This window comes from Macaca fascicularis, chromosome 15 (assembly GCF_037993035.2).
Source record: "Macaca fascicularis isolate 582-1 chromosome 15, T2T-MFA8v1.1".
Taxonomy (NCBI): Eukaryota; Metazoa; Chordata; class Mammalia; order Primates; family Cercopithecidae; genus Macaca; species Macaca fascicularis.
Genome location: NC_088389.1, coordinates 125,445,720 through 125,472,794, shown reverse-complemented (window position 1 = coordinate 125,472,794; position 27,075 = coordinate 125,445,720). Strand labels below are relative to the sequence as shown.

The 27,075-nt window shown below is 38.2% G+C and overlaps 1 protein-coding gene across 6 annotated transcripts in view; it reads right to left on the bottom strand.

Annotated features, from left to right (window-relative positions):
- Nucleotides 1-27,075, bottom strand: part of LOC102147301 (contactin-associated protein-like 3) — a 235,753-nt gene that overhangs the window by 172,991 nt on the left and 35,687 nt on the right. For all 6 annotated transcript variants that reach the window (XM_065530846.2, XM_045372905.3, XM_065530847.2 and 3 more), the window contains exon 3: nucleotides 2,374-2,567. In XM_065530846.2, the coding sequence (XP_065386918.1) occupies nucleotides 2,374-2,567 (194 nt within the window). The remainder of the gene's footprint in view (nucleotides 1-2,373; nucleotides 2,568-27,075) is intronic.

The window sequence follows — 27,075 nt, the reverse complement described above, 5'->3', positions numbered from 1 at the left end:
GGTCTGTGTCTCATAACTAAACACTCACGAGAACCATCTCTGGTTTGTTTTGTGGGTTCTCTTGTCAGTAGCGTTAACATTTTTTTCACCATGCAAATTCTGTATAGTTAGTCATAGAGTAGGAAATGAAGCTGTTAAATGGTTACAATTTGCCAGTCACAGTGATGCAGGATGAAGGAGATGCAAAGATAAAGCCCTATCCCCAAAAACCTTTTAGCTCAAAACAGTAGAAGGCTGAGTCCTGAACCCTCATAGCACTGCATATCATTGCTTTAGTCCAAAACAAGTCCTAGAGATGTGCAGAGCCAGGAAGGACCATTTTCGGTGTGGTTGTTCAAAAAGGGCATCCTGGGAGAGGATGAATTTCACTCATTCATTCAGGAAACATTTCCTGATGTCCTACTCCTGTTAGGCACGGTTAGGCTTTAGAGGCTGAGCTAGTTTTCCAGAACTGCTGTAACCAAGTGTCACAAACTAGGTAGCTAAAGTGATGGATGCCACACGTCCAAGAGCAAGGTGTCTGCAGGCCATGCTGCCTCTGGAGGCTCTAGGGAGGGATCTGTTCCACGCCCATCTCCTAGCTGCTGGTGCCTCCGGTGTTCTGTGGCTTGTCCATGCATTATTCCAATCCTCCCTCCTCACAGGGCTGCTTCCCTATGTGCCCTTGCACTGTGTTCCCTGTGTGTACGTCTGTCTCTGCGTCCAAAGGTCCTTCCTGATGAGGACACCAGTCATATTAGATTAGGGTCAACCCTCCTGACTACATTTTAACTTGATTACCTTTTTAAAAACCTTATATCCAATTAAGGTCACATTCTGAGGTATTGGGAGTTATGATTCCAACATACGTTTTTGGAAACCACAAGTCAACCCAGAATAGAGATGCAGGGATGAAAGGCTGAAAGCACAGCGACCGTGAAAGGAAGCTCACACTGTGAGGGGGCACCAGGAAAGTAAATCACTTGTTCCTGTGAAGCTCAACACGTTCCTACACGTGGTAAGATCATGAGAGTTGACATCTGTTATTTTAAGTGTTCTGGATTAGTAAGAACCTTAACCTTTACGCTCTTTCCCTGCAGGCTAGTAACCTTTCAGAGTAAGCGAAATTGGCAGATGGCGTTGCCTTGGCTATGGCTTCCCTCTGAGCTGTTTAACTGGATAACAAAAATGCTGACGGTACCTCCATCATTGATGTATTTTTTTTTAGGAGGAAGAAAGAGCCAAATTACAAATACGACACAGACTCTATATTAGAGTTTTCTCTTACAGCATCTCTTTTACAGGGAAACTGTCCACAACATTTTAAACATTATTAATCAATGCAGAGCAAGATTTTAAACAGATACAGGTTACTTCCAAACACTATATAATAAATAATAATAATAACTATTATTATTATTGAGACGGAGTTTCTCTCTTTTTTGCCCAGGCTGGAGTGCAATGGCGCGATCTCGGCTCACTACAACCTCTGCCTCCCGGGTTCAAGTGATTCTCCTACCTCAGCCTCCCAAGTAGCTACAAAAGTTAAACAAAAAGTGACTAACCCCGTCCAAAGAGGCACTGACATATAATCAGAAACAGAAATAATGTCACTGTTATGAGGATATTTACAGAATCCAGAGAATCTCACAGAGATCTGTAGTCTATTTACTCACTCCTGTAATCCCAGCACTTTGGGAGGCCAAGATAGGTGGATGACCTGAGCTCAGGAGTTCGAGACCAGCCTGGCCAACATGGCAAAACCCCGTCTCTACTCAAAATACAAAAAAAAAAAATTAGCCAAGTGTGGTGGTGCACGTCTGTAGTCCCAGCTATTCAGGAGGCTGAGGCCGGAGAAGTGCTTGAACCTAGGAGGCGGAGGTTGCAGTAAGCCAAGATCGTGCCACTGCACTCTAGCCTGGGCAATAAGAGTGAAACTCCATCTCAAAAACGAAACAAAACAAAACAAGAAAAACTAAATCTGGCCACTTCATAAAGGACACACGATTATTCAAGTTCAAAGTCTGTGTTCCTGTACTTGTCATACATACAGAAACTGCTCATTGATTACATTTTGAAATTTCAGTGTCTTTCAAAAATATCAGATCAAATCAGAGAAGATAAATGAATTCAACCTACCACTTTAAAATAATGCAGAGGCAATGTTAAATTACTTCATTAAGCAAACCAAGAAAAAATAAATTATGTATGATTTGTATTATTTTTTAACTTCCACACTAATGGTATTAAATACAAGATTGTCTTTCAATGCTTTCAATGAAATAGGTATCTTACTTTCACTTAGAACATTTTTTTTCAAAGTAACTCTTAAAATTCTGTTTTTCTAATAGGTTTGCAGCAATAGGTGGCAATCATTATTATTAGAAAACATACCCAGATGCTTTCTTCTCGGCGATACTGCTTCCAGTTTCTCCCACCATCACTGAACATCAGGAGGTAGCTGGTCACCCAGTCAGAGCTCCCATATCCTCCTTGGGTGGCCACAGCAGTGACCTCCATTCTCTCTCCAAGGTCAATTTGCAGCCACTGGTATTTATTTGACACAAGTGGGGTCCAGCCACCAGCTCCTTTTTTGAAACAGAAAAAGTGGGAAAATGGTAGAGGAAGAAGTTATTTAACACAGCTGTTACTAGATTAGAAAATGATACAATTATGAATATATATTAAGAAAATAATCGATTTACAGTAGAAAAAATAGAAGAATTACAGGTGGCTGGATGAACCCTAGACTGTGTTCAAATTTAGCTAGATGACCCTGACATTCCAGAATGCAGGTGTCCTACTGAGCGGAGAAAATGTTTGTTTAATGCAGGTGGCTAATACAGCATTCCTGTCCATTTTTGGAACTAGTGTATTTCATAGCCCTTGTGCAAGATTTGCCTTTTCCCAACACAAGAGACTCAATTCCAGTAGTAGGAAGTACAGTATTAAGCATTAATAAAACAAAGACGGTTAATATATTGACCTTGCACTCAAAGTGCTTACAGTCTCATAGGAGAAATGGATGTGTTAAAGAACAATTCAAATATAGAGTGCTTTGTGAGGCAATCCCACTTACATGTGGAATTTTAAAAAGTTAATTCACAGAGGTACAGAGGAGAGTGATGGTTACGAGGAACTGGGGTGTGGAGGAGACACTGGTTAAAAAACGTACAAAAAGGTACGGAGTGGCAAATGGTCAAGGGGAGTCATAAGCAGGTTCTGGTACACTCGGCTCTCTCTGGCAGTACTGCCGGGAAACCGGGGCAAGCCTCACACAGTGCTCGTCCATCTTGGACAAGGAGAAGGAGACTGTCAGGTATTGAAGAAGATGCGCGCACAGCAGAAAATCTGCTCTTTTTGTGCTGACCAATGCTACGTCTGAAACAAAAACATAGGAATGCCCACTGATGTTTTATTGATGTTTGTTATTTTTCTAGTTTAATAGAATTAGGGGACACTCCAGAACCACAGCTTCTTTAATAACCAATGTCTAGAAAAAGAGAGTACTCTCTATAAACAATTCCCAAGTCGAGGAGTCAGCACACTTTTAACTCCCTGCTGCTGCCACTTACCTGAAGGCTCTGATAGAAAGTCTGAAGTTCTAGACGGTTCAATATTATTCATTGACTTATACTGTGTATTTTATTATTGGGGGGTTTTATCATTATGTCCTCATTTGTAAAGTCTTTAGTACTTTAGTACATGTCCAAAAATGTTTGATATTACTAGAATACAGCTAGGAGTAAAAACAAATAAGTGAGGACATTATACTTTAACATAAGTTATTATGGGGAAGTGTTGAGAAATACAAATATTTGTATTTAAATAACATTCATATTTAAATAATAAATATAAATATTAGGCATCTATTTGAATGGAGGACCACACTTAACTACTGTTTCCTTATGATTCCCAAGTTTATAGATTGTTAGAAGTCAGATTCTAAGATATTTTTGTAGTGAATCTTTGTTCAAAAATATTTTTTCCTCTGAATGTACGATAAGCACCTCTTAAGTCTGTATTTTTTATATATATATATATGTATGTACACACACACACACATATATATATATTATTTTTGTTTTGCTTCTTATTGTTCCATGTTTTGACCTGAAGAGTCAAGAATCTGATCTAGTAGACAGGATGGAAGATTACTGGTAACCAACATTGTGCATCTGATTGACACTAAAACATTCCGTTATCTTTCTTAAGCCAGAGAGCTAGGAGGTGGACACAGCTCTTGTTCAAAGTTGAATGTTCTGCTATAGACCAGGGGCATCCTCCACTCATGCAACATGGTTTCCTGGATCGGGCAAGATTTACTCTTGGATGATCTATGGTAATATTTATGTGAGCCCCTGCCAGAGACAGTGCACGGACTTCTTCAGTCCTCAGTGGAAACTGCTTCCACAGTTTCTCCTCTCTGCTCATTCCTTCCAACTTAACTTTTCAGAATGTGACAGAATTCCACCTACCCACTTCTATAATCACTCAATTTAACAATGAATATTTATTGAGCATTTGAGAACTCTGGGTCAGGCAAAGAGTTCCCTTTAAATAAATTTTGCATTTAATTCCTAATGTACCTTTAAAAGACAAGGCCTCATTACTACCCTCTGTATGGATGGTGGGCCGCTGACCTATGTTTATGCATCTAGCAAGTGGCCCACAAGCTTTGGATCCAGAACCTGTGCGATTAAATATTTTTATCATATTATTTTGATGATAATCATGGGATGTGGTGGTTCTCAAATAAATGTAAAACAGATGTAAAGAAGTTTGGGAGTGAGCAGGTCTGGCTGCCTAAGGAAGCAGCCCCTGTGCAGCAGGGCAACCTCTCCTACTCCTGGTCAGGCAAGGCCGGGGTTTCAGAGGGTTGACGGTGCAGTGCCAGTGGGGTTTTCTCTACTGGTCCTTCCTGTTGACTCTACCAGATCTATTGTTCTCTCCTAAGACTATGTAAAATTTAATTGGTGGGAGATCCTTTCGGGGTTGGTCTAACTAGCAGGCAATAGTCCTAGGTACAACACTACTGAAACTGTGCATCCTTTTCTGTTTTTCTTATTATCCTTTTATGGGGTTGTTTTTTGAGACAAGAGTCTCACTCTGTCACCAGCCTGGAGTGCAGTGGCAAGATCTCTGCTCACTGCAACCTCCGACTCCCTGGTTCAAGCAATTCTCCTGCCTCGGCCACCCGAGTAGCTGGGATTACAGGTACGTGCCACCACACCCGGCTAATTTTTGTATTTTTAGTAAAGACGGAGTTTCACCATGTTGGCCAGGATGGACTTGGTCTCCTGCCCAGCTCGGCCTCCCAAAGGGCTGGGAACAGGCATGAGTCACTGGGCCCAGCCTATTTTATGGTTGCTCTAAAAGACCTGGGAGAAGGTGAAGGAGATGCTAATAGCCAACCCATCATCTTAGGCTGGATGTGGTACATTGGGAATTTTATACACAGAGCTGAAACTTTTGAGGAACTATTCAATATTTTTGGTTCTTCCCCTCCTCTTGGTTAGTCAGCATGAAGGGCATCTTCTTCAGCTTGTATTTCATAACCTTTCTTTGGTATTTTCACTCCCTCTCATTCCAGGTTTAGAAAAGTAATTACTATGAGAACACATGTGGAGAAGCCCAAGGAGGAAAATGAGTCAACACGGTTCTGGTGTGCTACCCTGGGATGGTGCGTTCCCAATAGAGGAGGCGGGAGCCGCTGGCCATCCCTCTTCTCTGCATCCCTCACTGTTTGTTAGTTGTTGGTGTTCACAGTTGCACTTCTGCTAACAGATGACTCATTTCAGTAACTTGATTTTACCTTTGATGAAGTAATATTCAAATGCAAATAAACTATATCTTCAGCCATTACTGATAAAGTAATGAAATTTTGGCATTAGCAAAGAATTTCATCAGGATGTTGTAGCCTCAGGAAATCTGCAATCCCAGCTGGGTTTTAAGGGTAAGCTGATGTGCACACAATTTAATTAAATGCTGAGTGGAAACGGTGGGAACAACGTAACTGACCTGTACACTTCTGGATAGCACTGGACTGTGTGCCTTTGTTCAAGGCATCTTTGAAGGTTGGTATAGAAGGCCACTATGGGTAATAGAGAAAGGAGGTTGCCTGACTCCACCCTCAACTAGCGTGTGGTAATTGTCCAGTCACTCAACCTTTCTGAGACAAAAATGTCGTCCTTTGTTTAAAAAAGAAAAGCATAAAGTGGGGAGGGGAGCACTAAGTCATATAAATCACCTCACAAGACTGTAACAAAGGCAATGGGATAACTGACACTAAAGCACTTTGTAACTAAATTATTATTCAAATGTGATGCCACAGTCAATTTTTGTTTTCTTTAAAACAAATGAAAGTCTTCTATTCGTTAAGATTATATATATACTGACTCCTTTTCAACCTGGAAGTGTCTTTTCATAGTCCCTTCTGGTCTATGGTCACCAAAACTTTGTACACAAAACAGGGGAAGCAGTTATGTTCTCTAAGCTCAGCCTCTCCCCCATCACAAACGTTTCTTCTCCACTTCACCCTCCTCCTTTCCCTGCCTCTGACAAGACACTGCACCTGAGTTAAAGTGTCACAATTCTACCCCACAGATCCTGTGAATTACGAAAACCTCAACCCCTCCATTCGTAATATATGTTCTGACACACACGTTTCATTACTGGAGATTAAAATATGCTGAGCAACGGAAACTTTCTCTTACACTTTATATGGCTTGAGGCAGTGGATGTTATTTTTTAAAGGGTAATTGGTTTTCATAAAGGCTGTGAAGGCAGTGAAGATGCTGAGCTGTGCAAACTGCTTTGTCCCTGAATGTTCACACAACATAGAATTTACCTTACATACCATTTTATCCATTTTTAAGTTTTCAAGTTCTGAGGAAATTATTAGTTTTGCCACTTATTTCGTAATGGAAAACAAGGGAAAAGGGGGAAGTGAGAAACTGAAGCATATACTGTATGCTCAGAATTCTACCAGATATTTTCACGTATATTATCATTTTTTATTTCTAAAAGCATTCAGTGGGTTGTCTTTATCGTATCCACCTTACAGATGAGAAAATAAAATCACTAATTAAAACACAAGGAAAGATATTTTTAAAATCAGCTTATGTTTCATTGTTATCCCTGTCCATGAATATATTCACATGATTTGTCAATCACTTAGTACTTTTTGGTTACAAATAATTTGGCATGATTATGTGTCTATTTTATACAGTTATATCTGTTATAATTCTACATTTACCTCAGGTCAAAGTTACATTTCGCTGTCTGGGTCTGGGGCTCTGAAAGAAAAGTAGAAACCCCACAGCTGGAGGCTTGTTTCTGACTAACAACAATAAAAATTCCCATGACTATAGTATCTAGTCATAAGTGGCAGCACTGTCACAGAGAATGTATTGACTTTGTTCACAGGGGAAATCATGCACAGGTAAATCATCATCATCATCATCATCACTATGATTATCATCATATCACCATAATCTTATTCCTTCCTCAACATTTGATGAGTACCAAGGCACAAAATATAAGTAAACAAAGTAAATGTTCCAAGCCAGCCACTATTAGAGGCTTCTATATATCAAGCAAACACATAGTTAAATCAACCTTGTCCCCACGAGACACTTCCCACTAAGATAACAAATTGTTTCAAATGTCATTTTATCTGGATATGTTTGTTTTTTTTCCTTATCGAATTGCATTTTAATTCACATTAAAAATTTCAGGTATTACCAGGGGTGAGACGTGAGGTAGGGACTGTCACAGCTCCTACACTCCAGTGAGATTATGTGTATTTATAGGGAAGAGAAGTGAAGCTGGCTTTAAATAAACTCCGTCATTCTACTTCTAAGATTTATAGGCTTTAAACAGCTATGCTTTTTGTCAGTAGGTCTGCCTTTTTGCAGAGGGGAATTCAGACATTTAACTGAGGTCTAATTTCATTTAGAAAAAAAAGGTCTAACTACACAGATATAGAATCAGGTACTACAGTCTTTTTCCAACTATGTTGTTTTAAAGTAAAAAATACAGAACCCCTCCCTCACAATCTGTCTTTGTGTACGTGTTCTATTTCAGCAGTATTTCCCTCAACCTTAGCAGGTCGATGCAGAAAGAACATTCAGCCTACCAAAAATGTGTTCATAAAAAAAGAATTGCAATTATGGTTAAAATCTCAGAGTGTACATAACAATTTATAAAATGTATTATCTTACAAAATGCATCTACACTCCCTAGTACCTTTGAAAATGGACGTAGAATAAACAAAAAACAAATAGTAGGTGTTAGACTTAAAATTAATCGTATAAACAATCATATTAAAGGTAAGTAGTACAAACACTCCTATTAAATGGCAATGATGGTCAGATTAGATGAGAAAGCAAGGTCCACCTATATGTTGCCTACAGGAAACATACTTTAAATAAAAAGGGCTCCAATAGCCTAAGTGTAAACACATGGAAAAACATATGTTATACTAACACTAGTCAAAAAAAAGCTGGAATGACTCCATTAAACAAAGTAGATTTCAGTGCAAAAATTGTAAAAGGCAAAGAAAATTATTTCCCAATGATTAAGATGTACTTTCATCTGAGGACATAATCCTGAACGTGCAAACACTTAATAACAGGGTTTCAAAATACATGAAATGAAACCTAGTAAAACTGAATGAAATAAATAAATCTACAATTACAGGAGATTCTAGTACCCCGTCTTGGTAACTGATTGCACAAGAAGACAGAAAATAGGGATTCAGAAGTATTAATTATCACTATCAACCTATATGATTCATTGATATTTGTGGAATGCTCCACCTAACAGAAGAACATGTTCATTTGGAACTTTTACCAAAATAGACCATTAAACAAGTCATTAAACAAGTTTCAACAAAGTTAAAATCATTTAAATCATGTAAAGTATATCTCTGTGATATACAATAGATTAAAATAAGAAAACAATAGTGACTTCTCTGAAAAATCCAGGAATATTAGGAAACTAATAACACATACTTCATAACCAATGAATCAAAGAAGAAACTAAAAGAGAAATTAGCAAGTATTTCAAGCTCAATGAAAACAAAAGTACAACTTATCAAAATCTATGGGATGGAGCTTCTGGCTTCTGCCCCAGGAAGTAGAAAGCTATAAGGAGCCTCATTTCTTCCCTTATTAACAAACTCCAGCCCAGGCTGGAGATCAGCGGTGCAATCTCAGCTCACTGCAACCTCCGCCTTCCAGGTTCATGATCTTTTACAAATGCATTGGAAAGTCCAGCTTGCAGAACAATCACCTGGCCTAAAATCTAAAGAGATACGAACCTTGCAGGGAGAGGTGTGAGCAGGAGCTCACCTTAGATGAAATCGGAGGTCAGTAAGAAATGTTCAGCTGGAACAGTTAACAAAATGGTGAAACCTACTCTGCAGGCTGGTGGGACAGTGAGAAATCCTTTATCACCCCAGAAGTTGGGGGAGTGTTCCCTCTTGCAGGCTCTTGCTCCACTGGCCATTGGTGGAAACTCACATGCACTCCACTGACAACTCCACTTGGCCCTCACAGAAAATATCAGAAACGGCCCTAATGGTTAAATGACTCAGCCCATAACCTTCTCCCTTATCTCCACTACATCTTGAATTTTGGGTAGGTGTAGTTCCATTCATCTCGGAAACTAACTGCATAATTTAATAAAACCATCACTGTGCATTTTTCATACATCCAATAAATTATTTGATAAGACATATCACCTCAAAATATCACTTGAGCAGGCAAAGAAGCCATTATCTTCACCTGGTGAGCAGACACAACGAGGCAAAAGTGATGGGTGATGGGCAAACGGGGCACATGAGGAGAGGGTTGGAATGGAGTCAGAGCACCCTGAGGCTGATTACGCTCCTCTCACTGTATTCCATTTCCCACGGGTAGTGTGTTTACTTTCTTCAGGGAGTGATTAAACGCGTGTATTTTCCTTTCTTATTAAATGTCAGTTGATATGCAAGGAAACACAAGAGTGAAATGCTGAGAAGTGATTATTTTAGTGAATACCAAATTACCCATCTGTATGTGACTGACCGCTCAGTCAACCAAAATCCCCTAACCCACCTCCTACTAAAAAAAAAAAAAGAGATGGTAATATTTACATTTTTCCTAAGGATATTATGTAGTTAAACTAATTATAGTTTATGAAATTGCTGTGAAAGCCTTGTATGAAAAGAGACATGCATTTATCAATTATTACATGTAATATGATAGTATCAAAATATGATGTAAAAGGAATGTCCTCTAAACATTACAATAATGTTTAAGTTGCTATTAACAAACAAATATTTTTTAGAGGCAAGTGCACATCAGGGAAAATGTGTGGCATTAGAATTCTGCTAAAGTTTGTCCCACTGAATTCTTTGGAAAAAACATGACAACCTAAAAAAATCCAGTTGGCAAAAATTAATGTGAAAGAAAATAGGTAAATCTCCACCATGTCCTACAGAAGTTCTGGAATGCCTCCCTTAACACTGACTTTAAGGTCAGAGAGCTGGTTATAGGACCAACTGTTGTATTTTACCATTTTCATCACTGGTCACAGTCCTTTTGAATCCATTTTGAAGCACAAATTAAACTGCCAGTCAGAAATTAAATGTCATTTAAGAAAAAAATTATTCTGAAATATAGCTTCACATGAATAGGCAAAGACAGTACCGAGAAGTGATGTGTACTCTTCACCTACTTTCTACCAATGGTTACATCTTATAAAATTACAGTCCAACATCAAAACCAGGAAATGACATGTCTGTCTAGTTGTATGACATGTTTAGGCTCCGTAACCCCCACCACAATCAAGAAAGGGAACCACTTCACTACCACAACAATCCTCCTCATCGCTACCCTCTATAGTTAGACATAGCTACCACTAATTTGCTTTCTATCTCTACAATTTCCTCAAGTCTTCAGGTTCCTAGATGCTCTGTCTTCCCTACATTTTTTCACTCTCATGTTTGCTTTATATAGAAAGTGCCTTTTAAAATATACTTATCAGGAAGAATATGTTAAAGACATGTACTTCATCTTGCCAGAGCAGAGGTTGGCAATATGATGGTGAATACAGTGTCCCTTTATTCTTGAGTGATTCCTGTTTGCCTCTGGTAAACAGGAATTTTCCTATTCAACTTCACCTTCTTGCCAAAAATTACAGACAGCTGAGCTGTCACATATAGCACGGGATTTATCTGAACAGGAAAAGAGTGAAACGACAACATTTTTAGAAGGAAGAATGCAATTGTAAGAGAGTGACACGAAAATCCTAGAAAGGAGTGGGATGGCATTCCTCAAGAATAATATGTAACATTAAGTAACAATTAACTACATAAATAAATCATGGCCTATCAGTAGTTTCTTCAATTTTATTACTAAATGGCAACCAGTTCAATGAATATGCCACATTGTGGTTATCCATTCAGTAGTTGATGGACATTTGAGTTGCTTCTAGTTTTTGTCTACTGTATTAGTCCATTTTCACACTGCTGATAAAGACATACCTGAGACTGGGTGATTCATAAAGAAAAAAAGGTTTAATGGATTCACAGTTGCACGTGGCTGAGGAGGCCTCACAACCATGGCACAAGGCGAAAAGCATATCTTACATGGCAGCAAACAAAAGAGAATGACAAGCAAAAGGGGTTTCCTCTTACAAAACTATCAGACCTTGTGAGATTGATTCTCAACCACAAGAACAGTATGGGGGAAACCGCCCCCATGATTCAATTATCCCCCACCAGGTCCCTTCCACAACACGTGGGAATTATGAGAGCTACAATTCAAGAGATTTGAGTGGGGACACAGCCAAACCATATCATCTACCACGAATAATGTTGCTATGAATATATATATTCATATATACATATATTTAAGACGGAGTCTTGCTCTGTTTGCCCAGGCTGGAGTTCAGTGGTGCAATCTCAACTCACTGCAACCTCCACCTCCCAGGTTCAAGCAATTCTCCTGCCTCAGCTTCCCAAGTAGCTGGGATTCCTGGCGTGCACCACCACGCCCGGCTACTTTTTGTATTTTTAGTGGACACAGAGTTTCACCATGTTGGCCAGGCTGGTCTTGAACTCCTGACCTCAGGTGATCCGCCCGCCTCGCCCTCCCAAAGTGCTGGCATTACAGGCGTGAGCCACCGCGCCCTGCGGCTATGAACATTTAAGTCTCAGAGTGGACATATATTTTTTGGAGTGGAATTGCTGGGTTATATGGTAAGTACATGCTTTTACTTTTTAAGAAACTGCCAAACTATTCTCCAAGGTGGTGGCACCATTTACATTCCCACCGACAAAGTATGACAATTAGGATGACTACAATTAAGACAATTCCAGTTTCTTCCAATCTATAAACAGAGTGTGTCTAAATTTATTTGAGTCTTCTTTATTTTCTAATAGCTATGTTTTCTAGTGTTCCATGAACAGGACCTGTACACCTTTTGTAAGATCTACATATAAGTATTTTATTTTTTAATGCTATTGTGAATGAAATTGTTTTCTTAATTTGATAATCAGATTGTTACTAGTATATAAAAATAGAATTGATTTTTGTATATTAACCTTGTATCCTGTTAACTTGCTAAAATTCACTTATTAGTTGGTGTTTTTTAGATTTCTAGGTTTCTTAAAAGATCTCCATATAGGATCATGTTATCCATACACAATAATGTATGGAGAGACAGTCCACTTTAAGCGGCTTGCACTCCTACATGTTTTGTTGGGTGTGCTAAGACTACAAAGGCCTAAAAGCTCTTTTACGGACTATTTTTTTCATGACTGTTTATGCAGCTGGTAACCTTGAGAGCTGAGGTTACATTTTCTTTCACACAAAGAGCTTTCTCACTTACTACTTGCTATAACTGTAGATTCCTCAAGCTCATTATTTCTCAGCTGCAATACAAGTCTGCTATGAGTGTAATATTCATATGTGCCCCATTGCATTGCCCCTGTGGGCCTCAGGGGCAAAGGAAACTGATACAAATATGCTGAAACACATGTTGTTTGTGGTGCCATGAGTAATATAGTGCACAGGTGTTGTCAATCTTTAGTTTTAGCCATCCTAGAGAATATATTATCTCTCTAAGATATTAACTTCTATTTCCCCAATGGTTAATGATTTTTAACATCAAATGTTGACCAGGATAAGAAGCAACTGGAATTGATATGCATTGCCAATGGGAGTGTTCAAGGGCTTTTGAAAATAGTTTGACAGTTTCTTAAGAGTTTCACATACTGAAATTCCACTCCCAAAAGAGATGTAAAAGAATGTTTGTAGAAATTTATTCCTAATAGATCCATACTGGAAACAAGCCATAAGTGTCCATTTTAAAAAGAATGGATAAACAAACAGTACAACTGAAATCTACTCAGCAACAGAAAGGAATGTGCCACAAATCCATGCAACAACACAGATGGATCTCAGAAACCTTATGCTCACTAAACGGAGCTGAATACAAAAGCTTCTGTATGATTCTGGTACTGTATGACTCTTCTTGAAGTTCAAAAGCACAAGCCAACCTAAATAATATGATAGAAAGTAGAACAGTGATAGGTGGGAGGTGCCTAGATAATGAGTAAAAAGTATTAACAAATGGTAAGGGGGTGATGAAATGATCTGTAACTTGATCTGGGCTCTGGTAATACAGGTGTATACATCTGTAAATATTAACCAAACAGCACACTTTATGCATTTAAATGTACTTTAAGTTATGCCTCAATTTCAAAAATTTAAAAAGTAATTTTTAAAGTGACCCGAGAGAGTCAGACCAGCCAAATATTTCTTGTTCTCATGTCTAATCTATATTAACATCCTTATGAATATCTTGTTTGTTTGAATGCCACTTCCTGTCATAGTACTAACAACCTATTTTAGATGAACTTTAATTAAACAAAGTTACATGTGCTGCTGAAGCATACTCTTTGCATAAGTAAACAAGATTAATTTCTTTTCTTTCTTTTTTCTTTTTGAGATGGAGTCTCGCTCTGTCGCCCAGGCTGGGGTGCAGTGGCTGGATCTCAGCTCACTGCAAGCTCTGCCTCCCGGGTTTATGCCATTCTCCTGCCTCAGCCTCCCAAGTAGCTGGGACTACAGGCGCCCGCCACCTCGCCCGGCTAGTTTTCTGTATTTTTTAGTAGAGACAACAAGATTAACTTCTTTAAAATCTACATATTTCTTCAACCAAAACGCATTTTGCTATAGATAACTTGATGCTATTTTCTTTGGCCTGTAGTCAGTTGAATCATTCAACATTTGTAACATATTCACATTGTCATATGCTACAAATCTGAGGGAAAAAAAAGCATAAAAATAGAATGCCATTGGACTTATTAGTTCTAAGAACTAGTAAGATGCACAGATAAAAATTTTAGTAAACAATATCCTCAGGCAAAATATTTTCTGTCATATTAATGTTCTACTTTTCAGGTCATTTGTTGTACATGTAAATTGGCACATCTAACATCTAGGCACATTGGGAAACTCAGTGTAGCTTCTGACCTATAAACTAAGGAGGGGAATATGTAAGAATTTTGATTTTATGAAAAATGGGGACCAGGCATGGTGACTCATACCTGTAATCCCAGCACTTTGGGAGGCCAAGGTGGGCGAATCGCCTGAGGCCAGGAGTTGGAGACCAGCCTGGTAAACATGGTGAAACCCCATTTCTACTAGAAGATACAAAAATCAGCCCGGCCTGGTGGTGGATGCTTGTAATCCTAGCTACTTGGGATAAGGGTAATCCCAGGTACTCGGGAAAAGGGAAAAAGGAGGAAAGGGGGACAGGGGAAAGAAGGTGGAAAGGAAGGGGAGGGGAGGGGAGAACAAAAATGTAGGGGAATTTAATTCTTATTAGATTAGTTATTTTAAATATTTGCTACATTTACATTATTCTATCAGAGATTGATACTCTTCATATTTTTTAATTATTGCATACACTTTTATCAATTTCTTTCCTCTAGATTCCTCATACAAAACAATGACATCGCACATCCTATTCTGTTTTGGAATATTGCACTATGCAGAGTAGTGGAAATTTCCAGTAGTTAAGGATCGCATGCTCTAACAAACCATTTACGGGGCATTTCCCCAATGTAAGAATTTTGCTTTTATTTATTAATATGATTTTAAACTATGGTGCTAAGTTTTCACTAGCAGTTATACTTTCTAACGTGGGAAATAAATATCTTGATATTGAAAGGCCCTTACAAATATCCTGAGCTATTCATTTTTCATTAAAAATATTCAGTAATTATTTTCTCTTTCTCTTCATCACTGGACATAGTCAGTGTGCCAAGAAAGCATGATCACTTGGAAGGGCATTTGAATAGTGGAGAAATACGAGGAGTGGAAGGAAAAGATCCAGTATATTTCCATTTGCTCTGTGTTTGCAGTTTATCACATAGGTTTCTAAATTATCCTTTTCTGTGAAATTCATTTCCATACACCAACGCTAATTTCCATTCAAACCCATGGGCTTGCTCCCTGGTTGTACTCTGCACATCACAGTTCACGGTTTTCCATATATAAAGAAAGCCCTTCTGAATCATTAATAAACTGACGCTTCTGGCTGAGAATGAGAGTTAATGCAAGCACATTCTAAAAACAGAAAAAGAGGACAAAATACATATATGCTTTTGCCTAGCCAGTTTCAATTTTCTTCTAGCAAAATTATCCATTTCATCTCTACCCCTCCACTTCTATTTCACATTAACAAAGGAGAATATGTACTTATTAAAATGGAAAGTTGTCTCACATAAAATGCTACTGAGCCAATCCAATGAATGTTTGCAATTAAAGGTATAATAATCATAAAAAGAAGACAACTTGATAAGCAAAAGAATAATCAAGTACTAGCATGAGTTACTAAGTGTTTTATTTCTTAAGCTTTTGTCTAAATAACTTCGGATCACATAGTTTTCTTAAGGAAACACTTAAGAAGAATGACAAATGGCTTCTACTTTTTCTTTATTTGCCTTTTCTTGTATCAAATGTCCCATCATGTTTTAGAAATCTTGGTTTTGCAGAAAAATTTAGCAATGTGCAATTCCAGGAAGTATCGATGTAAACTTAATGACAACAAAGTCAGGTTTAATAGTCAAATTCAAAGTTCAAGAATTTCATATTTTATATAATGGCACAATATATATTTATATATACTGACTATATATATATGTATGTATACTGACTATATAGTCAGTATACAGTTATATATAGTCAGTATATACTGAGATACATATATATGTGTATATGTACTGATATATGTTTATATACATACACACAGACCATGTATGTACTGACATATGTGTGTGTGTGTATATATACACATACACACTCACACACACTGACCATATACTTAATACACACACACACACACACACAAACACACATATATTCGAGCTTCAGGAAAATTGGTGCCATTATACAACCCAAATGTCCATCAGTGACAGATTGGATTAAGAAAATGTGGCACATATACACCATGGAATACTATGCAGCCATAAAAAAGGATGAGTTTGAGTCCTTTGTAGGGACTTGGATGCAGCTGGAATCCATCATTCTTAGCAAACTATCACAAGAACAGAAAACCAAACACCGCATGTTCTCACTCATAGGTGGGAACTGAACAATGAGATCACTCGGACTCAGGAAGGGGAACATCACACACCGGGGCCTATCATGGGGAGGGGGGAGGGGGGAGGGATTGCATTGGGAGTTATACCTGATGTAAATGACGAGTTGATGGGTGCAGCACAGCAACATGGCACAAGTATACATATGTAACAAACCTGCACGTTATGCACATGTACCCTACAACTTAAAGTATAATAATAATAAATAAATTAAAAAAATATATATATATATATAAAATTCTAGAAATTTGGATTTGACTATTAAGTATATACCAACTCTCTAAATATATATATATACACACACATACACACATATAGTACATACTTAGTACACAGTACATACACACACACATATACACATATGTGTGTGTATTTACGTACATTTATTGAACACATAAAAATCTATTAATTTGCAAAATTATACACACAAAATCAATCATACACTTATGATTAACATTTTCCTTCTTTCATGTTTCTTTACACAAAGAAGTAAGAGAGTTATTTGGATATTAGTGTGGAAGAGGATACATATATAATCAGAAATTTCTAGAGGAAAGATGAAAAGATTTCAACTATTTCTCCATTTTTTACTGATAATGCTTTCCAGAATCATGACTTTTGATTTTTGTTGTGCTACAATTACTCGCTCTTTACAATATCCACTTACTTCCTTGAGGGATATGACAGGAAGATTGAGAAAAACTGTGGCTGGAAGGCCGGCAGTGCTGTGGGGACCCTGGGACCTGGGCCCTTCTTCTTTGGCTCCAGGTCATCCTGTGATCTCCCCACCTTCCTCCTGCTTCCCTGGGCCTTCCTCACAACACTTCACAGACTTCTGTCCTCATCTTGTTGCAACATCTTTTCTAAAATGTATTTTACAATAATTTCTCTACATTTCCTAAGTGTCTGAAACATAATGTGACAATTTCATATATGTTAATACTTTAAACCATAAAATTCCTCATTCTGGTTCAGGAAAAATTACAAATCAGTTTAAAACTATTTTGGCAAGCAATCTAAATTAACTACAGACTATCTTCTTATTGCTTTCCTGCAATAGGAAAGAGGTGGCGACGAGATGGTACACAGGCAATTCTTTATGAAAGCTATGGAATTCAGGGCATTGCTAATTCTTACTAAAATATGTGGAAACTTAGCAACTTTGAGCACCATAGAAATAAATAGGAAGGTACATGGAAGAAAAACCATGTTCTCTAAAACCCCATAAAGCTAAATTTTCTAAATATAATGAAACGTAAAATTTTCGAAAAAAAATTTTAACTCTATGATATAAAAAATCTGACTTTTTTCTGGTTTATTTTCCTTTTCAATTTTTGTGGGTATATACTAGGTATATATATTTATGGAGTACATGAGATATTTTGATACAGGCATGCAATACATAATAATCACATCATGGAGACTGGGGTATCAGACTTAAGCAGCTTTTGCATTGGACCACACTTAAAAAATAGTTTAAAGCTAAAATAATGGTATGCAAAGAATATCAGCACAGTCAACAATCATCATCATCATTTTACATTTTTTCAATCTGAACCAAAGGGAGATTGTTATATCTACTGACAAATACAAAAATCAAATGGGATTATTAGAATGGTCCTGTGTCAGCTACTTATAAATAGAAAACATACATACATATCCTATTGGAAGTTATAATCCCAAATGGTGATGTTTTACAACACATTATGTATAAAATTAGGCATGAAATTGAACTTTAATTTTCAGTGAAGTATGAGTAAAATAGTGAAGGGCTCTCCAAGTTGACAATTATAGGAACAATTCTAAAACTACTCATCAGCTGACTGGGACTCTTATAAAATTAATTTAAATGCACCAAAAGCCATATTGCATTTATAATATAGAAGGTAAAACTGGTACAGCCATTTTATAATAAGATTTTTTATATTTTCCTGTTTTTTAAAATCGAATAATTGTGACACAGAGAATTAGAAATGCATTAATCTTATTCTTAGAGGTTTCTCTGTCGAGTTTAAGTTGCCAATGTCATATGCCTGGCAGTGTGGTGGCCAATTTAAATGGAACGACAGGGATGCAGCCTATGTAAACTACTTAAACATCACCTGACGGCCCCCTACCCCACACCGTGGGCTGCCATAACCTAATTCAACAAGTTCTTTCAGAGTTTGGACATTTATTTGGTAACAACTGACATTACCTGGCATTATTTCCTGTTTTATTCTGAATTATTCTACTACAGAAGCTTAAGTTTAATTCCATCTATACATATTATTTAATGTTTGCTTTTTGATGGCTCTGAGCTAGATGTTGTGAAACAATGTGCTTAACTGCCACTTTTACTCCCACTGTTGATACTACTAATTGCTGGTGCAGGGGCCACGCCTGTAATCCCAGCACTGTGGGAGGCCAAGGCAGGCAGACCACGAGGTCAGGAGTTGACAGCACCCTGGCCAACATGGTGAAACCTGTCTGTACTAAAAATACAAAAACTTAGACAGGCGTGGTGGCGTGCACCTGTAATTCCAGCTACTCAGAAGGCTGAGGCAGGAGAATCGCTTGAACCCGGGAGGCGGAGCTTGCAGTGAGCTGAGATCACGCCACTGCACTCCAGCCTGGGCAACAGGACGAGACTCTGTCTCAAAACAAAACAAAACAAAACAAAAAACAACTAATTATAATATTTGCTTCAGCAGCACTCAGTAGATTTTAGTTACTTTGGATCAGATCATAATACTAATTTTTTAATTACGGTAAAACACATCATACGAAATTTACTATTTGAATTGTTTTTTATGTAAAGTTCAGTAGCATTAAGTACATTCACGCTGTGCAACCACCACTATCATCCATCTCTAGAGCTTTTTCATTTTCCCAAATGAAAACTCCCGAACCCACTGAACAATAACCCCCATCACCAGCCCCTGGCAACCACTATTCTATTTCTTGTCTCTATGAATTTGACTACTCTAGGTACCTCATATAAATGGAATAATGTAATGTTTGTCCTTTTGTGTCTGGCTTATTTCCCTTAGCATAATGTCTTGAAAGCTCATCTGTGTTATAGTACGGGCCAGAATTTTCCCCCTACACTGCACTAGGCTTCTCCATTTACCCATCAACGGACATTTGGTTTGTTTCTCTTTTGGCTCTTGTGGATACACCTGCTCTGAACATTGGTGTAACATAACCTAACTATTGTATGTGTATTAATTCATTTAATCTTCACAACCTATTTTACTCAAGTTAACTATTTCATGATAGGTACTTTACTAATACCATTTTATAACCGAGGAAACAAAAACTCAGGGAGATAAAGGAATTTGTCCAAAGTCACACAGCTAGTAACGGGTAGAGCCTGGATGATTCCAAACTTATTCCTAATCAGTAAGGATAAGATAGCATACTTCCTTCAAGGAAGTTAGAATTGCACAAAGCGTAAGAAAAGTATACAACACCTAGTAAGCACATTGGCATGTGATAAATGCTATGAGAGCTTTTGAAGGCAAAGTGCTAGACATATTTAGTGTGCAGGCTTAGTAAAAATCTAGATTAAATCTCGCAGCCAAAATCTAGATTATGACCTGCTTTATACAGCCAGAGAACTAAGAATGGTTTTACATTTGTCAAGTGTTGTGTTTAAAAAAAAAGGGGGGGGTGGGCTGGGTATGGTGGCTCAGGCCTGTAATTCCAACATTTTGGGACACTGAGGTAGGTGGATTGCTTGAGCCCAGGAATTCAAGACCAGCTTGAGCAATATGAGACCTCATCTTTACTAAAAACACAGAAGTTCTCTGGGTGTTATGACATGTGACTGTGGTCCCAGCTACTCGGGAGGCTGAGGTGGCAGGATTACCTGAGCCCAGGGAGGCTGAGGCTACACTGAGCTGTGATCTTGCCACTGCACTCCAAACCTGGGCAAGAGAGCAAAAGAAAAGAGAAAGAGAGAAGAGGGGAAAAGAAAAAAAGAGGGAAGGAAGGAAGTAAGGAGAAGGAGGAAGGGAGGGAGGGAGGGAGGGAAGACAGAGAAAGAAAGAAGAAAAAGAAGAAATGTAACAGAGACCTTACATAGTCCACAATACCAAAATCATTTTCCATCTGTCTCTTTATAGAAAAAGTTTGCTAACTCCCATGTTTAAATTTTATTTTTAATTGATGAATAATAATTGTACATTTTTATGAGGTGCAATGTGATGTCCGGATACAGCATACACTGTAAAATGATCAAATCAGGCTAATTAGCGTATCGTCACCTCAAATATATAACTTTTTTTTAGTGGTGAGAACAGTTAAAATCCTCTCATATATTTCAAAACAGACAACACTTATCATTAACTATATTCACTATGCTGTGCAAAAGAACACCAGAAATTATTATTCCTATCTACCCAAAATTGTGTACCTATTTACCAACATCTCCCCTTTCCCTAACCACCCTCTCCTCTAGCCTCTGGTAACCACCGTTCTACTCTCTATTCTGTGAGCACTTTCTTTAGATTCCATGTGTAAATGAGACTATACAGTATTCATCTCTCTCTGCCTGGCTTATTTCACTTAACATAATGTCCTCCAGGTTCATCCATGTTATCACAACTGTCAGAGTTTCCCGTATCATGAGTTTTAACCCACACCTTTGATGTACTTGGCTCTAGTAAGTACAAGTGTGGGGAAAATGTAACACTCTTTTGATGCAAGCATTCTGCATCACGTTTCAGACTTTTTAAGAAAACTTTAAGTCATCCTCAACATCACATTACTTTGAGGCTACAGGAGATACTGACTGTAACCCTGACGAAAGCCGCTTGAGCAAATTCGTCAGAATCATTCAGCAGGTATAAATTTTTAAATCACAAACTCATGAGGGAAAATGTAACTTCATGTTTCCATAACCCAGAAAGCTTTCTGCTAGGAGCTGGAATTCTGTCCAATATAGAAACTGAAAGTAGTCACAGCAGGTGTCTCTGTCCAGTTAAGGGATAAGCCTGTCAGTTCGTGTCTGTATTGATCACAGTCCCTTGAAGATTCCTTCAGGGGAATTTTACTTCCCCTTTATCCCCGGAGTTAACTCTGCTCTCTTCTGGCTTTGCTGGCTGCCTTGGTAAAGCAGGGAGGGGAGTGTGTTCAAGCCCCAAGAAGAGGTCAGCACTGCACCATCCTCGGGAATGGTGACCGGCTGCTGATGGAGCCAAGTCCTCCCATCCCAGGCTGGAACAGTGCTCTCCACAACGTTTTGGTGCTCCTTTCTCCTCCCTGTGCTAGACCTCAGGCAGGAACATGGCCTTGCTCACCTGCCTTTGGTACCTCAAGGTGTCCTTGGATAACTGGGGCTGTCCTCACGGGCCACCAAAGCTGCCGCAGGGTGTCCAGTCCTGTCACTGAATGTGCCGCACCGCAATCAGGATGCCGTGCAGGCTGCTCTTGGAGACTGGCGGTCTCCTTTCCACTACACACTTAGATCCCTGAGCGTCAGTGAAGACTTCCATTAAGCCACCACCGGCAGGGCTCTGCTTGAGAGCAGAGCTTCAGGGCAGTTCCTACCTCCCTACGCATCCCATCGTACAGTCTTGCTGAGGGTTCCTAGTCTGTGGGATAGCAGAAAAACTGAAACACCTTTAGCCTGCTCAATTCCCTTTCAAACTTTTCTGCCTCAGACCCAAGAGATACTTTTGGACTTCAGAAGTGACGATTAATGCCTCGGTTCATAGTCTCTGCAATGATCCCCTTTTCTCTACACGTAAGACTCAAGACAATCTGAGTTATGAGCCAAGACTGAGGTCTGACGGCACTGGCTAAAAATTTCAGTGAGCTTTGAATCCAGGATCATTTATGTTAATTGTAAGGGTCATCCCACACAGAAACTGCCTTTAAAGGAATTATTAGTGTCGTGAAGAAAGTTTTTATTTCCATTTTAAACTTCATATCCTTCCATTCCTTAGTCCAAAAGTTCCCATCATGAGTTTCTGGCTGACTTGCACCAGGACTCACAGAATGATTCATCCTTACATGAAAAAGTATTTTCACCAGCCTCAAAGGTTTTCAGGAATTACTAGATCAAAGAATTGTTACAGAAACTTTCCAAAAGCTCATTCTACTTGCCCCTCCAAGCAAAATACTGACTTTGTGATGGATTTTAGACATTCCTAGGCCATAACAGTGGCATGAAGCTTTTTTTCTTTCTTGTTTTAATAGAGACAGGGTTTTGACGTTGCCCAGGCTGGTCTCCAATTCCTGGGCTCAAAGTGATCCAACCGCCTCAGCCTCCCAAAGTGCTGGGATTATAGGTGTGAGCCACCGTGCCCAGTCCTGCACGTTAGTTTTTGCTGTTAGGTGTGCTACCTTCAATGATGGCTGTGTGGATCCAATATCTGCTTCTCTTTCATTCATAAAATTCACCAAGTTCACACTGGAAAACATTATTCTATGGTTATTCCAGAAAATATTAGATTATCCCAGTTTTGTTTGAAAACTGAAAATACTGACGACATCATGTCCCTGTCTGGCGCCAAGTGCACAGCAGGCATGGAAAACGGGGATGAGCGGGTCCAAGTAAGTTCCAATTTTCAAACATTCATCCCACACCGCCTGTTTGGTTGCCTGGGTAAAACTGTCCCACGCAGAGAGGCTTTTACCTCAGGTTAATAAAGATGTTTTTTAGATTTGTATTTGAGTTGTGGTCACTAGCAATGTTTTCTAGTCCAGACTGTGAAATTTGTATTTCTGTTACTACCTTTGTTTTTATACCTCAAAGAACAATTTAGAGTCACTGATTCATTTCCATACAGCAGGAACTTTCTGAAATTTAGTAACAATGGCTAAGTACAAATCTAAAAATTATATACTTCAAAAACATAAAAATTGCATTCACTGAGATGCCTCATATCCTCTTAATTAAATATTAGCTGAATTGTAATTGATCTTACATTTCGACTTCATGAAATATATATTTCCTTTACTCCAAAATTTACACCTTCTTATGTATGGTGGGGGGCATTAGGTGGCTTGTGAATTTGAGAACTGCTTTATGCAGGGAGTTAGTGTCTGAGACTCGTCAACTGAGCATGGGACAAGAACAGAATAGCACTTCAAAGAACATTAACTGAGGACTTTGCTAAGCAGTTATTTAATTAAGGAAAGCTTCAAAAGTTGAAGTTCAATCATGGGGCTTTCAAAATAATCCAAGTGAGACATGAAGAGACTGAGCTGAGGGTGAGATCCATGGAAATGATGTAGAAGAATCACAAGCATGAACTGTTTCAGAGACAATACACAGAATTTGGAAAAAGGATGGAGTGATGACTATAAGATTTTTTTCCCACAAATCATCCAACATTCATACATATTATTTTGTATTCATATACTGTGATCTTCATGGAGTAAGGTGTTAATGTAACAAGTTGATTATTGGATTTTATAAAGCAACTTTTGACCATTTTTTCTATGTGTGTGTGCACAGAGCAAACTTACTTCCTCAGAAAAGCAGAAACTCTTCGTCTTACTGACACTGGAATCTATCCTCTGTAGGTTTATTCCATCAAAAAGATAATTAAGTCTTTGGCCCTACAATATTTACACTCTTAGGATGGAAAACAACCCACCAAATACGTTTTCTGTACTCACTGAAAAACCACTAACTATGGTTTGATATTCACTGAATACAAGTAAATTAATGAAACATTTTCAGGACAATCAGGCACAGATTGCTATTTTTTCTGTTGAGTTGAGGTAATTATTTGTGCTAAGAATAGAAAGAGAGTGTGTATCCACTCCTGGAAGGCTGTGTGCTGTGCTATAAGGCAAGCTTATGCCTCTGCTTCCCCATCTTTGTTCTGTGGAGCCACACAGGCAGCCCAATACCTGGGCAAATGCTAACCTGCCCAGATCTGAAGGGCTGGTGCACCCAGAGTCGTGGCTAGGTTGTGTGCAGCACAAATTCCTGCCTCTAGTTTCCCTGCATTCCTCTTTTCCTAAGAAATCAGTACCTGAGCTTTTTCAAAATAGCTGGAGAAGAAATGAGGTAGAAAGTATTTTTTAAACACAATTCTCATTCACTCAGAAAACTGAGAGAAGAGTTCTAAGTGATAACTGATGTCAACCTGTAAAATTTTTCAACAGCTTGAGTGTCTATTTTCTATACAATATTGTCATCAACTCACAACCAAATCTCACAAGTAGGCAGCATAATGGCCTCATTAGGGCAGTTTCCACAGTGACCCACACCAGTGACAATGGCACGCATCTGTCATGCATCTTCCCAGAAGGTCCTAAAATTCTATGGAAATAAAGTTTCGAATGTTGATGAAGTCCACCCATATAGTTAAATCTCTTCAGGTGAGAAGCAATAAACATGAGACACTTCTTTGGTTTCATCCATTTTGTAATCTCATTTGCTGAAATGTTCTTCACAGTAATATCTGTGTTCACTGCATTGTTTCCAAGTATTTAAAACCCCTGAAGCACTAAGTAATCCATGTGTTTTATGCCATTTCAACAGAAATGTCTAAGGCAATGTTTATCTTTGCTGCTTATAGATCCCCAAATAAGACAGCTAGCTTATTAGTGAAGGCCCCTTGAAAAAATTCTCAAACTCTCCTTGGGTCTAACGCATGGTTAGTTATTGTACATTCACTTGGTGACTTTAACAAGGAGCAACTGTAGAGGCGTCAAGCCACGAATAACAATACTGTCTAACTTCGTTAGACCATGAAAACACCTGGGTTATCTTTGCAAAAAAGCATATATATATTTTAATTGATTGCAGCAGCATCTTGAATTACATGTATCATGAGAGAATATAAAATCTTTTTCATGTTTTTCACACACTGTCATAACTTATTATTGTTTTTCATTATCTTAATATTCTGCTAAGAGATGTAGCTCCTGGGTGACCTGAAAGTCTGGTGAAGCTAGTGTGATCAGGGATATAATAAGACAGTGACCATCTAAGGACCTTGGACACAATACTAGAGAGCATGATAGATGGGTGTAGGCCATAATGATGTTGATATTAATATGCTATTAATTCCTCCCCGACTCCAGTTAATCATCTCTACCTTGTCTAGGTTTTGCATTTCCAAATTCTTGCCCTTTCTCTCTTACCAATTCTCCTTAATATCCCGTATTTCTTTAGCCTGAGGAGGCAAACTTATAAGTGGGGAGGGAAATCCTAAAACTTAACTAGGTGACACAATACACTAAAGCATTCCAGCTTGGGTCAGTAGACATGGTTACAGCTGCAGAGTCTTATGTTTTTTCTCTTTAGTCCAAAGAGTTTATCTTACACTCATCATGTGCTGGTCTGTGAGTGGCCAAGACAATATTCAATGAGCAACCAGTCTCCCTTATGCTAGAATGCTTACTTATGGGATACTAAAAACACCAGGTCTTCATAGTTCTACTTGGAAACTTCAGACGCCTTTTCTTCTAAGTTTGAAATTTTAATAAGATGGAAGAAGCACTTTCTGCATAATTGTTTCTTTAAAACTAAATGCAATTCCAACCCACAGGGGGCCTCTTTTGGACAAGACTAGCCAAGTTACAGATGAAGAAACAGGGTCTCAGGGGTCAGTGAGATAGCCCTCTTTGATCTTGGGAAATTCTGAAGGAATTTCTCATTTCAAAATAAGAATAAATACTTTTTGCTAAAGGGAGGGGGAGAAAATTCTTCAGGTCACCTTCCATTTTTTTCCTTATAAACAAATTACAATCAGTTGACCTCAGCCTGGCATTTTGATTAAAAATAACCCAAGATAGGACTGAAAGAAAACACCAAGAAGAGCGTTTTATCCTAATCTTAGAAAGGCATATTCATATGACAACCAGCGTAAGAAGCAAGCAATCGGAATTACAAAAAAATAAACTTTAAACTGAAACTGCTAATATAATATATGCAGAGGAGACACAGAGCAGCAAACGCACAAATAAATGTGTATCTTTAGCCAGCATGTGAATGATACCCCAAAACGGCTGAGTTTTCATCTCAGTCATGGAATAATAACTTTACAGTGTTTATTAATTGTTGGAATTGTCTAAAATAAAAGATTATATTTTCACAAATTCATTTGACACAGACACAGCTATAAGCACATGAGCAGAGGCCTAAGGAAAAAGGTAAAACTAATTCACCTATGTCTATATTTGTCAACTAAACAAAGCATCGATCCATTTATTGTAAAGTATAATAAAACTAATGACAATCATTGCATAATTAAGTTGCCTCTGAAAGCCAATTATTGATCATGGAGAATACCAAGTTCTACAATTGTATGTATACATCATATAAAGATTTCATTTCCTAATATAGATCATTCATTATTTATTTCAAAATGTTAAGAATTTACTATGTGCTAGTGTACCATTTGAATTCTCATAGTTTAAACATTTATATTAATTTAAAATAATTTAAAATTAACTGTCAGTTTTTCAAAATTTTCTTTTTT